This window comes from Hippopotamus amphibius, chromosome 6 (genome assembly GCF_030028045.1).
Source record: "Hippopotamus amphibius kiboko isolate mHipAmp2 chromosome 6, mHipAmp2.hap2, whole genome shotgun sequence".
Lineage (NCBI taxonomy): Eukaryota > Metazoa > Chordata > Mammalia > Artiodactyla > Hippopotamidae > Hippopotamus > Hippopotamus amphibius.
Window position 1 is genome coordinate 167,250,524 of NC_080191.1, and position 16,123 is coordinate 167,266,646.

Consider the following 16,123-nt stretch of genomic DNA (forward strand, 5'->3'; position numbering starts at 1 on the left):
GTAAATTTCATTTCTTGTTTCTCTATTAAAATCATACAAAGAAGCAAAAAGAGGAATTCTGTGACTTTAGGAAAAGATATGTACAGTAAATGTTCTTTGCAAGTGAATATAAGGTTAAGTAAATGTGTGACAGTTTATTGAGCGAAGGTTTTTGTTTTCAGATTCCTTTATTTCTGTAGATGAAAATAAAAATACATTGGTACAACTTTCAAAGATCAAACTCTCCTTCAATTTTTCTTTCTTCTATTGTTGTTCAGACTATTAATTTTATTACCATGAAAAGTTGTGCATTTTAACCAGGATAATGCTATGGACTGTGAATACAGTTTGCTAGAAAAATAAAAATGATACTCTAGGAAATGCATTATTTTTCTCAATGGTAGAGGATACAGTCAAAATAAGCATATTTAAGGTCCTTTGTTGCAAGGCTCAATACACTGAGAAAAACACTTTGAATCTTCAGATGAAGAAAGAAAAGATAAGGGTAGACTGTCATCACCTCCCTACAGTGCTTGCGTTTCTGGGTAAAAGAGGGATGCTGTTAACAATTCTGATTACAATCTGGTCCAGAAATGCTGTTCTGTGGTTTGGCCTCCCAGTTCGAGTTTTCCTTTTGGAATCTGTTCAGAGCCGTCATAGCCTTGGTTGGTGTAGAATCCATGTGTGCCATGGCCCGAATAATCTGTCCTGTTTGTGGGAGGCCAGGTTGGGTCTTCTGCCAGGGTTTTCTGCCAGTTCCTATATTGACTGTTAGAATGGATTCCAAATTTTTTCTTGATCAATAGCCAGAGCTCTCGGTTTTGAAGGATGGCATCCTGGAAAATCAGGTGGAAAAAACAATTAAACCATCATCCACTTCCCCGCCCCCCCCTCCCCCCCTGCCCCCCGCAGCCAGGTTGGTCACCGCCCCCCCCATTCCCCCAGGCCTTCCTCTACATGTGCTTATTACTGATGCTCTGTGGTCCCTTCTCCTTGCAGCCCCACGAAACCTAGCAGCTCCCTGGGTTCTTTCCCTTGAGAATTGAGAGTGTGCTTGTGTTCACAGAAATCTCCAAAAGCTTACAGCTTTTCATTTTCACAGATTTCCTAGTTCCATTCTGGCTGGGGATTCACTTAGAATTATTTTACTGCCAGACCGAAATGATAAAAAAATAATGCACTCAAAATCAAAAGAAGAAAAAAAAAATCACTGCTACCTGCCCCATGCCACAAAGAAGGTGCCAAATAATGGTTTGTTGAATGAACAAATGAACTCTAGAAGTCAAATGGGTTTTGCTTTCCATTTGCGGTGGGGGGGGGGGGGGTCTCTTTTTTTTCTATGTTTACAAGCACACAATTTTTATGCAGTTATAATCATAGAATTGGTCAAATCTTGCATTCCACTTTTGTTTATGCTAGACACTCTCTGTCATGTATAATTTGTAGCTACCATCTTCTCAATAATCATTTTTAATGATTATAACATTTCTTCAAGTTGTTGTATTACTATTTATTTAAACAGCATTTCTGCTTTTGAACACTTGAGTTGAGTCTAATATTTTACCACTGTAGATAATACTGTGATGAGAACCTTCACACACATACATTTTTTTCCTCTCTTTTTGGGTTATTTTTTAAAAACAAAGTCTCACTAATGGAATTGCTTAGAGTATGAGAAATTTTACGTGCATTGTATACAATGGGATATTTGTATATAAACATATTTTTTCTTAATTTGGTCAATGTCTTTTCCCAAGGAACTTCAGTAAATGAATCTTTATTTTTTTAACTGTCCCTTAAAAAATAGTCCCTAAGCCTTTCACTGAGTAGATAAAGCTATTTAGTGACACTGAGTAGAAAAGATATGCTATAGGAGAAGACCTTCAAGGGTAAGAATTGACTAGGATAGCAACAGCTTCTCTCCTCTCTTAATTAAGGAAGCCCTCCTGAAGTCAGTTCTTCACTCTAAAAGGTCTCATTGAATTTTAGAGCTGGAAGGTCACCTGGTCTAGTCTCTACCAGATTATTAAAAATACTAAGAAAGTACAATACAATGCCTTCATGTGAGGCAAAATTCGTTAATTTGATGTTTTGCTTTCTACACTACAGACACTGAGAGCATTTCTATGCAGCCTTCAAAGAATTTTCACTCATTCTCATCTCCCCCAAAGAGAACATGTGCAGTTTTTACAAACTCTTAAGAACTATCATTTTGGGGGATAAAAGTGGTTGCTCTAAAAAATGAGAATCTGTTGAGAGTCAGCCCTTTATTTATCTCCCCAGAAAAATAACGAGTCATACAGAAATTTCTTTACCTCTACAAAAAAGGCCACACAGAATTGGGTGAGGGCTGCCACGAACATTGAAACCCTCCACGATGTTATGGTTGGGATGAACTGTTGAAAAAGAAATACTACCTTTATACTTCTCATACCTTACACTTGAAAAGAGCACATCTCATCTTATTTAATTTATGTATTGGTAACAACTCTCTGGGCTTGGAGGGTAGGCGTTACTCTCTCCACCTTACAGATGAGATGGTCAGTACCTTGCCCAGGGACTCAACGCCAATAAATAAATGACAGAGCTGAATTCAAATCAGATCTGACCGGCTCTTGCCCTGTGCTCCCCTCCACTGCCTAACAATGGACACAGAGTAAATGCGCCCTGGGTTGCAGACATGAGACAGGACACTTTGGAGCCTGCGTGTCTCTCTTCATTTTTATCTTCTCAAATAGAGGGAAGATTAAATCATTCATCTAACAATATTATTACTTCTCATTCTCCCAAAGCAAAAGCTACCTGGAGGTCTTTCTTGCAATAAAATTGACATGTGAGTAAAAGAAACAAAAGGAGGACAGAGGTTCAAGTTTATTTTGACAGAACCTAGGCAACAATTTTTTGAACACATGTTCCCAGCCTTAAATCTAATGGCTTCATGAAAGTTGAACCCGCCCAACCCATCTCCTTTTAAGGAGTAAAGGGTACACCTTCACCACCAAATACACTTACTTAATAGGTGTGAGAACTACGGCTTCCCATGGCTGCATCCACAGCAAAAGAATAGTTATGCAGCCCCCTTTCTGACCCTAAAGGGTACAGAATATGTGGGATGACTGTGGAGAGGATGAGCTGCATTCAGGACTAAAACCACAGACCCTCCACAATGTTTAAATGCTCATCTTTGATTCTTATCCCTATTCTGATAGGGGTTATTTCAAAGTAACACCATGTTATTCTTTCCCCTAAGTGGAGACATCCTTTCTCAGGGCTGTGAAATAAGCTCCCTGGTTGCAAGGGTGGTGGGGAGAAGGCTGTAAGATCCGGCCGCATGTCAGATCGTAGAGGAGAGCTTGGCTCTTTCCCTCATGCTGCCACCACCCTGATCTGGGAGGTCCCTTTCCATCCCTTTTCCTGGAAGGCACTCGTCACACTGTTTTGGAATTTGCTTCTGCGATGCTCTCCCCTACTAGCTTCTGAGCTACTTGAGAGTGGTGACCACAACTTCTTCGTCCTTGTAACCCCAGCGCCAAGCACATCCTGGAGCTTCATAATGTTTTGTGAATGACTGAATGGTCTAGGTTTTCATTTCCTAACTGCTTCCCCTCCACAGCCTCTCTCCTCTCACATACACCCTTCTTGCTGTCATCTAAGGCATCGTCTTAAGTGCCCCACTGGAAAAGCTGCTCCGATATCTTCAATGACTCCCGCTGCTCTCGGCAGAGAGTCCAAACATCACTGGCTGTCCTGCTCACGCTCCACAGCATACCGCCTCAGTCCCAGCTCATCTTCCAGGTGTTCTATGAAACAAGCCCTGCTTTTGATTTTTCTCTCTGCCGCCCTACGTTCTTTTGCTTTTCCAAGACAAAAGAGATCCATTCAGCCCTCTCTGCTTGTGCTTAGGCTTTCTCCTGGTTGGGACTATCCCTGTCTCCTACTTAGCAAAATCTAGCCTATCCTTCTGGACCTGGATCAAGTTGCATCTCCTGCATGAAGCCTCCCATGGCATCCACAGGCCCCAGGAGAGCTTCTCCTTCCTTTCTCACTCTTCACGACTAGGTTATAAAAGATTTCTATGTGATTAAAAAATTAGACTTGAAGGATTAATTATTGTATTAATGCATTAATTTCATTGTATTGGTATAACACGGAAGAATAAAATATCCAAACATGGTGTTCCAGGTATGAACAGAAAATGAACTCAAATGATGATGCTAATTATATGAAAACATTCAGAGGCTAGCATGTGTGAGATGGAGATATGTTATTTGCTCTTCTAGTAAATGAGAATAACCTCACAACATTCTCGGTCCAGAGAGACTACATGTGTAACTGACTTGCAAATTACAATGCAAATATGGTCCCACTGCACATGGGAGCCATGGATGCCACGTACCTCCATTCCACGGTATATATCTTGAAAATCAGAAAACAGAATGAAAATTGTGAGGCCCAAGGCAGACACCAGCAAAAATGAGAATATATCTGAAGAAACAGCAAACATTATTTTTAGATGCTAAAGGAATGTTTCCCATAATTTGGCACACACGTTGCAGAATCAATTATCTCTGTTGGGCAAATACCACATACATCTTCAGATGTTTTGATATATCCTCATATGTTTTCAAATATGTTCTAATGCTTGCAAGACAAAGGTGATATCTTAAAAATCTTTCCTTGAAAGGCTGAGTGTAGAAAGCTGTTAACTAAATGTATTCTAGTAAACTCCATCAAGGAGTTACCTCAACTGAGGAGTCCTCGGGGCTGCGATACCCTACAGTGACTGGCCTGTGTAAGTGGTCACCGGGGAGGTCCTAAGGCTTTATCACCATGGGTCTAGTGAGTTGTGCATGGATAAATGAACAGTCTATCTTCTTGGTGGCACCTCACTCTTCTTTGTTGCCTAGAGAATCAAGTCCAAGGGTCTTGAATGAGTGACATTCAAGGCCTTCCACAATCTGGATCCAATCAGCCTTTCTAAACCTATCTCTGGTTGCTCTTCCTTATGTGCCAGTAAAGTTAAACCACAAACCCGCTTCCACAGTGGGTTCAGCTTCTATGTCTTTGTTCATAAAATACCCTGCATGGATGATATTCTTCCAGTCTTGGCAAGTTGCAATTTTTCTTAAAAAGCCCAGTTCCAATACAGTTTCTTTCAAAGACTCCCTAATCCTGCCTTACCAAGTTTTATTTCATATGATATCTATCACACTCTGCTTTGCCTGGTCTTCATTTATGTATCCACAAGGCTGTAACCATCTGAAAGGGACTTTGTATCTGCTTCTCTGAGACTCTGAATTGAAACAGGAAGTGGCTTCTTTCTCTCCAGGCTGCCCAGATTGCTTTACTTTGGGGTGCTCAACTTCTCAGGATGCACTGCAGCAACATTCCTGTTCTTAGTCCCCAACCCCATCCACTCCGCGTCCATCAAAACTTTCAGGCACTTTGTAGATGGTGCTTTATAAATGCTCTTTGACGGGATTAGCACCTTCTGCCCCAGACAACAGCATTTAATCAGTGTTGATGTGATGCAAATGATTCTTACAATCCTCAAAATTTATAAACAAACAAACTAGGTTTTCTCCTATATTCTCTCTACCGCATTTATTCCAGTGGCTCCTGGCTCCCAACTCTACACAGGTCCACACCAACCAGAAATTAGAGGCACCTGTCCCTCTACAGCAGCCCCTATGTTTTGAAGCAACAAGGGCTCTGTTTTCACCCTCACCACCTACACCTCATATTCACCCATGCCTCATTTTATATGTACAACTAGATGCAACACTTCCTGGAAGAATACCCAGGCAACAAGGGCTCTGTTTTCACCCTCACCACCTACACCTCATATTCACCCATGCCTCATTTTATATGTACAACTAGATGCAACACTTCCTGGAAGAATACCCAGGCTTGCTTGAGAGGGGTGTGAAACAGAGAGAAGAAAAGAGAGAGCTGTATCTCCTCAAATAAAGCAATCTGAGCAGCTTGGTGATGAGCATACCCCAGGAGATGGCTGTGTGTATTTTTCATTTACTTCGTTGTTTCCAAGTCCCAAGGACCCAGATGCTGGGAAGAAGGTGATGCCCCAAATGCCCATCCTGATGAAGGCCTGGTACTTACTGGAACTGGGCTGACTGCTGTGCTCATCACACTGTCCTCAGACTAGTGATCTGAACAGAAGGCCAGTCTAGGGCACAAATGAGCAGTGTGGAAACAAAATGATAAAGCTCTCTTCTTTAATTTGGCTTTGATTGGAAAAGGTAATAAAGAACTGAAGTGAATGTTGCTCTCCTAGGTTAGCTGCTATTGATGAGGAATCTTGAAAGAATGGGCTCTGTTTGCACAGGTGATCTGGGGAGACAAGCCCTGGACAAGCCATTACAGATGATGCTCAGATAAGAAGAGAGTTGGTGAATATTCACACCTGTTTCCATAACAGTTAAACCTGTACTTTTTCTACATCTCATAATCATAAAGCTGATCTTCTGTCAAAGGCTGTTAAGAGAGGCAAAGGCTTTTCTGTTACACCAAAATAAAATTGCCTGCATATTTTAACCACAGTTCCAAGGACTTTTGACGTGTAACCTTGAGCATATATAATTTATTATAAGATTACATTTGTTAGAGTATGTTTATAAAATTTCTTTTTCATTTAAAATTATTGGTTATGTTTGACATAGGGATTTGAATTTACCTACAAGTTTTAAGTTACCATGATGTAATTAATTCAGCTCTAATTAACTCAATTTTTGCAGCCACTATTCAAACTAAAGTACTAGCCAATGTAATATATCCTCCTTGTAAAATATATTTAGTATAAAATATCGGCTATAAGAGATGAATTTGAAAACACAAGACAGAATCTTAATTTTTGTGACAGAAGCCAGGGGCATTATCAAATACTCTGTCAAAATTATGAAAAGAGATAAAAAATTCAGGAAGAAATTTGTAAAAACTATAATTAAAAGAAGATCTTAGTGTGCTCTCAAAACCTTTGACAAAACAGCTATATTAAAAAAAAATGGGAGGATGAAAACAGAGAGAAGGGGAATAATATAATTTCTAAAACTGGATTTCTATGGTAAATTACTTTTCTAATTTAGGGATAGCAATGAGACTTATTTCTCTAATATCTATGACTTTTTTCAGAAATTAGAAATTAGAGTTTATGACACGTGATGTACAAAACTGGGGTAAATTCTCCAAAGCAGAAATATTACAAGCTAGATTTTCTCCGATCATGACAATAAAACTAGAAATTAGTAACTAAAACTCTCCCCACATACAAATTGAAAACAAAATTCTAAAGATCTGCTGGGTCAAAAGGGAAACCAAGTCCATTTGGAAGCTATTGAGAAAAAGAGCAGTAGAGGAACGAAAACAAAATCTCTTCCCACTTGAAAATTAAAAATCACTATTCTTGACTAGTGGGTCAAAGAGGAAATTAAGTCATAATTAGAGACATATGAAAATGTAAACAATGTAACCCAAACTACAATTATTGGCCTTGAATGCTTTTCAAGTTTCACGAGAATAAAATACATGGATTATAAAATCAACTCAAACATTAAAAAATTTTTCATAGGAAGTAAGAAGGGGGAAAAATAGGAAAAACAAAAATGAACAAATTAGAAAAGAGAAAACACACAGAATTATTACTAAATCGAGAACCAGTAGAAATACATTTTTGGTAAGAATAAATGAACATATAGGTACTTCTCTGGTGGCTCAGTGGTTAAGAATCCACCTGCCAAGGCAGGGGACACGGGTTCGAGCCCTGGTCCGGGAAGATCCCACATGCCACAAAGCAATTAAGCATGCGCGCCACAACTACTGAGCCTGTGCTCTAGAGCCCACGAACCACAACTACTTAGCCTGATTGCTGCAACTACTGAAGCCTGTGTGCCTAGAGACTGTGCTCAGCAGCAAGAGAAGCCGCCACAATGAAAAGCCCGCACATGACGACAAAGAGTAGCCCCCACTCGCTGCAACTAGAGAAAGCCCACTCACAGCAACGAAGACCCAACGCAGCCAATAAATAAAAATTTATATTAAAAAAAGAATAAATGAACATAACACACATGAACATAGTTAAGATGAGAAGATATTAAAAGAGTTACGGAGGTCATTAAAAATCATAAGAAAATACCATCCCAAACCCTGTGAATAATCTCAATGAAATGGAATTATCTGGGCAAAAATTTTTATTTTAAAAAACAGTTTGAAAAGAGAACAACCTAAGTCAACCCTCTAAAAATTAATTCTTTCAAAGAAAGGATTTGGAACCAGATGATTTTACTGGGTTTTTACAAATGGTCAAGGGGTAGACTATTTCTACCTGTAAAATATTTTTCAAAGAAAAGAAGAAGTCCAAGAGTTTTCAGGTCTAATACCTAAACCTAACAAAACACTACACAACAAACTTCAAACCAATCCCATATAAAATGTAGATATTAAAAAGCAATAAAATTCAATTCAGTAAAAGTGTAATCCACCACAATAAGTAGAGTTTGCTTAAGAATATGAAGATGATTTAATAATAAGTTTATTAATGAAACACATTCTAGCAATAGTTCAAAATAGAAAACAAGTATAATCATCCTAGTAGGTGACAGGAAGACATTTGATGAAATGCATCTCCCATTTTTTATTTTAAAACATACTCGATTTACTAGAAATAGAAGGGTGTTTTCTTTGCATGATGTGGCCCACCTTGAACCTATATTCAAAATCCTATTTACAAGTGAAACCTACTAGAAGTATTTTTATGAAGGAGTAGAACTGTCCGCTTTTTCCACTATTATTAACACTGCCCTGGCAATTCTTCCTTTCCGATAGCATTTTAGCTATCGGAAAGGAAGAAGGAACATTATTAATTGCAGATGACAATAATTATCCTTCTAGAACACTCAAAAATCAAAGATTAACAGCAAAGTTCAGAAAAGGTTCTAAGTAGAAAATAAAAACAACACTCTATCTTTCACATGTATTTGATTACCGATTAGAAAATATAATGGGAAAAAGTCCGTCAAAATATAAACAAAAATATGAAAAGCATAGGATTAGCTTTTTTAATAAATGTGCAGTATCTATAATGGAGAAAACTGCATATATTTACTAAGAGACATAAAAGAAAGACATGGCATGTTCTTAAAGGTAAAAACTAAATTGTGTAAACAAATACATTTTTCTCCTAGTATCAAAATCCCACAGGTGATTTTTTAAAAATCTGGCAATTTATTCTATAGTTTATTTGGAAAAATAAAGAAAGAAAAGTAAGAAGTTTTTGAAAAATAAAGAGTAATGATGATATACCAATCTTTTACTTATTAGAACTTATAAAACTATAATTTCTAAAGTATAGTAGTATATTAAGAAGAGACAGGCCTATCAATGAAACATAAAAGATAGTCTAGAAACAAATTAATTATACATAAATTAATATACAACATAAATATAATATAAAACATACAAATTATATATATATATCAGAAAACCTTAAATATACATGTATATAGGTATGATAAAGGTGGCATTATATTCAACTGAATAAATCATCAAAAGGAATATTAAATAATAAAATCTGCCAGGAAAACTAGTGACTAGCTGGATAAACTAGTTTGATCTCTCTCTTAAACTAAGTGCCAAAATTAACATTAGATTTAAAAAGCATTAGAATAAATTTAAAAACTAAATGAATAATAATCTACCTAACTTTGTAATGAGAAAAAAAAAACTCTCTGTGCATAAAGGCAATGGAAAAAAACCACAAAGAAGTAACTCATACAAATAAGTAAGAAATACAGCAGCCACGCAACAGAAAAAGAAATGGAAAAAAAAAGTAGACCGCTCAGAGAAGAAAGGCTAATAACATGAAAATACATTCATTGTCACTGATGATCAAATAAATGCACAGAATGATTGAAGTTATTTGCCCAAAGTTATAAAGCTACTAAGAGGTCAACTTATATTTGAATTTGTTAGAAAGCTTTTTACAAAATATCTGGACATATGTATATATGCTTAAAATCATTCTTGATGACTCAAATTAGGACAGGACTCATGTGACCATTCAATAGAGCATGTGCTCACCTGTACATGAGCAGGTTTCTGCCCAAGGGCTCTACCACTTATGACAACTATCGTTCAGTACCCAATTTTAGAATATTACAATTATTTCCTTCTCAGCCAATCACTTCACCAGTGAGTTGCAACTCTGGGGATGGTGGGAGAGTTGAAAAAAAAATATTAGAAATATTAAACTTCACACTTACAGTTTGTGTAGATGGGTTTTCGAAACGGCTTGCCCTTAGAAAAGATAAATGCTGTTGTGATACAGTTGATGGTGGTGATGGGCCACAGCGAGGTACTCTCAAAGCTTAAGACCGAACCAGGAACCAAAGTTGCATTTGCAGTCCAGTTTCTTTCCAAACTCACATTTGTTGAGAAATTACTCTGGTTGTCCAGAAAGCACTTACTAGAAAAGAATCACCAGCATTTATGAAACTTTTTACTCTATTTTTATCCAGCTAGTAGGAAAAAAAAAAATTAATCATGACCAGGAGACCTCACCTTGCAAGCTGTTCCAGCCAGTAGCTACCAGAACATATTTTGTTCACCTCTTGCAATGACAAAGCAGAAATAAAATGCAGAGGAAGTCAAGACTGTTCTTTGTCCAGAATTCCATTTGGAACAAATGATCTGTCTTGAAAGGGCTTGGATGACAATTTCCTAAGGAATCCTTTTCAGTTCAGGACATATGAACTGTGTATGTGTGTGTGCGTGCATGGGTTCTGTGTTTTCTTTTGCACACTAACGTAAGCCTCCTAACATGGGTGGGTCCTGAGTTTGAATCTGCCTGCTCTAATCCACTCTCCTCCCACAGCCAAAACCTCTTCCTGAGGATCTGAACATTGTCTTGCCTATGAGTGTCTGTGTTTCTATTTTGCTAATAAATTAAGTTCAAACTTCTTAGGCAGGCCCAGGAGACCTTCACACTCTGGTCTCAGTCAACCTTTTGAGCCGTATCTTTTGCCAGACCTCCCATGCTCCCTATACTCCAATCATAGGGGAATAGTCCCTGTCTCCCAATTTGTACACCTCTGGGTCTAGACATCCTATTTCCTCTAAGGTCACTCCATCTGAAACATCTTTGCATTCGGTGGTGAGTATAACTAGTGCTCCCCATTCTTCTCTCGTGTGTTGCATTCAGCTCACTGTTCTGCAATTATTCCTTCACGTATTTTCATTTCCCACCCCTGGGATGAGGGTTCTTTGAATGTGGAATTTTTTTTTTTTTTGGTTTTATTTTTATTTGTTTGTTTGTTTTACTCAAATATATAAGAAATCCTTAGCACCTAGCACAGTGATGCCACATGATATTTGCTCAGAAAAATATTTAAGACATGGGCTTTCCCGGTCTGGATTGATCCATTTGCAATATTCATTTCTTTCAATAATCAAGTCCACAGACAAACATGTTTTCATCAGTTTTCTTGTTCAGCTTGAAAGTCTTTACTACTATTATAACTGTTTATAGATAAAATTCATTTTTCAACTGTGAACTCAAATGCAAGGCTTAAGTCTTATGACCCTTGGTTCCCCAGCCTCCCAAAATGTGCTTTACATATTGTAGCTGTTCAGTTACTGTCTGCAGAATAAACTAAGAAACAAACAGCAATTACAAAGCTTTGCACAAAGGGGGCAAGTAGACCAGAAGGCCTGAATTACAGAGTTTAACACCAAAGTGTATCTAATCCAATATACTTACAAAGCAGATAAGAAAGTTGAGGGCTAGAATGGCATAGCTACTTAATGACAGAGGCAGGACCACCCATCCATCACCCTTTTGGCTACATCATGTTGCCTCCTAGATTCAATCAAAAGGTTATGTCTCTGAATACATGCACTCCAATTGGGGGAAAAATCTGGTTTTGAAACAAAAATGAATTCTATATTCAAGGAATACTTGAATTGCTGAATTTTGGGTCTGACAGTCTTAGATATCATTTTGTAGTTTTCAATCTGTCCTGCACTGACAGGAAGGCGCTATGATACCTTCAAGATGACAGTGGAGTGAGGGGGAGTTTGTATAAGCCTTATCTGAAAAAGAGCAACTCTTTCTGCCTTTCCTTTTGGAAGCCAGGCAGGCTTTGTCAGAAAAAATAGTTTGAACATCTAAATTCACCTCCTCTATGGATGATGCCTTAGAGGACTGGGACGGGGAGGGTGGGGGGGAGTCAAGGGAGGGAGGGAATACGGGGATATGTGTATAAATACAGATGATTGAACTTGGTGTACCCCCCAAAAAAATAAATAAAATGGAGAAAAGAAAAAAAAGAACTTTGAAAATAGAAACATCCTCCAAGAACCAATGTACAACTTCAGCTTTTTCCTGTTTAATAACTATCAATTCAGTCACAATCGATTTGACTGCCAATAATGATTAGAAATAAAAAAGTAAATAAAGGAATAGAAAAAATAATAATAGATAAATGAATTCACCTCCTCTTACCCTTAATTTATCATTAAGGAAATTAAAGCCCTGGGAGGTGAAGAGATTTGCCCTGAGTCTACTGTTCAATTCAATGAGAACAATGACAGCACCAATGAACATTTTAACATTCATTTGAAAAACTGAAACTAATTTAAGCAAATCTCTCTTGGATCTCAGGGGCCAGCTGACTATAGCCCATCGGCCAAATCCGACTCACCACCTGGTTTGGTCAAAAAGGTTTTATTGGAACGCAGCTACGCTGACTTGTTTACATGTTGTCTCTGACTGCTTTTTCATTACGACAGCAGAGTTGTGTAGTTGCAACAGAGACCACAGAGCCCACAAAGCCCCAAATATTTACAACCTGGCCCAAAATATTACTATAAGAAGTGTTTGCTGACCCCTGGTCTATACGACGTCCAAACCACCAACGAATGAATACATTCTTTCAGCCAACTGGCCGTCACATCTATGCAACAGCAGGCAAGGTGAAGATCTGTCCCCACCCATGCCACCTGGCTCACCCCTGCACTCCACCCATTGACTGTGTTCTGGGTTCTATCCCATCATTGGTATTTTTCAGTCTGGAAACAACTTTGGTTCATTAAAATTTTAGAATATATATTCAAACCAAGCTGAACAACGTCACTGGGTACTCACTGTACCACCTTCAGAAAGGAAAACTAAGACACCAAACTTACCTGTACCTGTAGACTTCACAGTACCAGGGCTGCTGCTTCACAGAGAGGAAGATACAGACCTGCACGACGCAGGTGAAGCAGGTGTGCAGGCACACTGACAGCAGCAAAGGAGGAGAAAGGAGCTGCCCTGCTGGTCGGTACGCAGCCAGCTTTGGGTAGGCGTGAGTTGAGCTCACTGAAAGACAAATGCATTTTTCCTTGTTTCAATTTCATTATTGAGAATAAAAGATTGAGATGCGTGTTATCCTGAGTCGTGCGTTAGGGTTCAGATTCAGCGAACGTACATCTAGCTAAGCTCACCGCCTAGCTGCACATCTAATGCTACCAGCCTTTGCCTCTTCCATGCTTTGGTCTCATCTTCAAAAATGAAAATTAATGGGTTCAAAAGTTCTATAATTCATACATGTACCATACTGCACACTGCAAATATTTCAAATATTTTCTCCACAAACAGACTGTCCAGGAGTGGTGTGTAAAAGAGAAGTGAACTTCCACATGGATGACAGTACTATTATCTCTCAATGATGATGGGAAAGCGGAGAGTTAAGATGAAGAGAGTAAGGAGGCATCTAACTGGACTGCCCTTCGTATGCTGGGAAATTTTTTTTAAAAAACATTCACTATATTATTCATTTAGGCAACATCCTCTGAGCACTTCAGTGTACCAGGATCGATGCCAGAGGAGTGTTCTGCTCCCTCCTGGATAGGTGTGTAAATGGAGGACTGCTAGCATTAGTTAGGCAGAAGAACTTAAAAAAATCTAGCATCTAGATCAGAGTGTTAAAATATATTTTGGTCCTAGGATTTATTTTTTAACATTTAAGGGATTGGCAATGGGCAGGGATGAAACAGAACTACCACCCGCTCCCCCTTCCAAAAAAAAAAGACGATTACATCCATCTCAGAAGCCTTACATTCTAACAAACTGATGAAAATGGAATGTACATTACTTCTCAGGATGGAGCAGGAAAGTAGCATGGGGAGGTCAGGATGTTTCAGTTCGTACATCTGTCACTTCTCCCCTTCTCATAGCTTACGACTGGTTTCTTTGATATAAGAAAGTGAGGTGTGTACCCTTAGGTAGAGGTTCATGCGTGTAGAGGCAGGATGGAGGGGAGTGAGTTTGCAGTTTTAGATAATAAAACTTTAAACCGAGTCTTTAGTTTGCTCAATGTGTGTTCTGGGGTAATCACATTCCTTGGTGCTTCATTTTCTCCCACATAGAATGAATGCGTTGGAATGTCTAAATGGTCTCCAAAGGCTCTTCCAACTCATTTACCCTAAACCTCTCTGACTGTCTAAAGCTTTACCTTTACCCACTTCATCATTGTTTCCCAGAGGCTGCTAGGCTAGCAGCTGTGAGGTATGCAGAGCTGAGAAGGGCAGCTCACCTGCCTTTAAAGAACGTGAAGTTCAGTGGAAAACACAGACAAGGTGTACGTAATAAAGAACGTGGCGAGCCTTTGCCTCAGGTTCCTGGGAGGTCACCTCTGGACCCTTGGAGTGAGACGTTTGACAGGCCTTTGTCTTCACTTCCTGGGATATATCCTCTAACTCCTTGGAATCTACTGATTGATAGGAGTATCTTTGTTGTTCCTAGCGGACCTGAAGAGAGTCTGTGCTAATGAGATGACGCAGGACGCGAGCTAGCCATGCCAAAAATACCAACTGTGTGATTAGAGGGTTGGGGCCTTCAGCTAAAGACAGCTGGAGACTGAGTTCAACCCCATGGCCGGTGATTCAATCAATCGTGTCTATAAAACGAAACCTCAGTAAAAACTCCAAAACTCAGGTGAGCTTCCCTGTTCGGCAGTACTCTGCACATGGTCACACATCCACGTGCCAGGAAAGTAAGGCAAACTGACTCCCTCGGGAAAGGACAATGCAAACGTCGTGTTTGAGACCCTCCCAGACCTTGCCCTTATGTCTCTCCCTTTGGTTGGGTCTAATTTGTAATAGGACTGTAATCGGATGGATAGCACTTTCCTGAGTCCGGTGAGTTGTTGCTGTGAATGACGGAACCTGAGGGACTAGTGAGAACACCCACCTTTATAACCAGCATGTCAGAAGTGCGCGTGGCACGGGGCTTCCCAAACTTACAGCTGGTGCCTAGAGTGAAGGCAGTCTTGTGAAGGCTGTGCCCTTAACCTGTGACATCTGGTCCAGCTCCAGGTCGCTGGTGCCAGGTCACTGCACGGGCACACAGAGAAGAGGTACACAGTGCGGACCGTGGTCAGTGCCTGAGGGAGGGGTGCAAGGAGGCTGCGCTCTGCCGCCGTAGACAGCAGAGGCTGCAGGGCCTGGAGCTCTCTCTGCAGTCCCATATCCAAGGCAGAATGTGGCCCCAGAGTTCACAGAGAGGCTTTGGGTAGCAGAAAGACATGTCATTGCATCTCTGTGCATCTGGCTTCTACCTCTTTGATCTTCTCTTTCTCAGATGTTCATTGTAGTTTCTGCCTTTTCTTTTACACAGGGACTGTGGAAGATGGAATTATTGGCATCATTGTGACAAACTGTACTTTATCTCCCCTTAATTTTGGTTTTTACTGTGTGATTTTCTTTGGCCAAATAGATGTTAGCAGAGCTCTGAGGCATGCTTGCATGGCTGGGCTTGCTCTCTGGCTCTGCTCTGCTCGATCTGCAGGGATGGCATGCCCAGGTCTGTACATTCAGCCTGGCCCCAGAAAGAAAAATATGCAACAAACCTGAATTAAACCCAAAGCCTGGACCAAGGCCAACTAATCTACATCCTAAGCAGAGTGGCTCGGGTGAGCCCACTTAGATCGGCTGGATGAGAGTCGACTCATAGAGCCGTGAGCGGCTACTGTAAGCCACTGAGGTTTGGGGGTGGTTTCCTAGTCAGCATCACTCTGATTCACCCAGAGTCCTTACGCAAACATTATTTTAGCTATTTCCTAATAGAGATGCTTAACACGTTCTGACAAGG

General features: G+C 39.7%; 1 protein-coding gene across 1 annotated transcript in view; it reads right to left on the bottom strand.

Moving 5' to 3' along the window:
- Positions 1–206: 206 nt before the first annotated feature.
- Positions 207–16,123, bottom strand: part of ATP13A5 (ATPase 13A5) — a 113,955-nt gene continuing 98,038 nt past the window's right edge. Inside the window, exons 26-30 of the mRNA XM_057740176.1 lie at positions 13,177–13,351; positions 10,254–10,456; positions 4,376–4,464; positions 2,295–2,375; positions 207–815 (exon numbers count right to left, since the gene is read on the bottom strand). Of these exons, the coding sequence (XP_057596159.1) occupies positions 555–815; positions 2,295–2,375; positions 4,376–4,464; positions 10,254–10,456; positions 13,177–13,351 (809 nt within the window). The 3' untranslated portion in view covers positions 207–554. The remainder of the gene's footprint in view (positions 816–2,294; positions 2,376–4,375; positions 4,465–10,253; positions 10,457–13,176; positions 13,352–16,123) is intronic.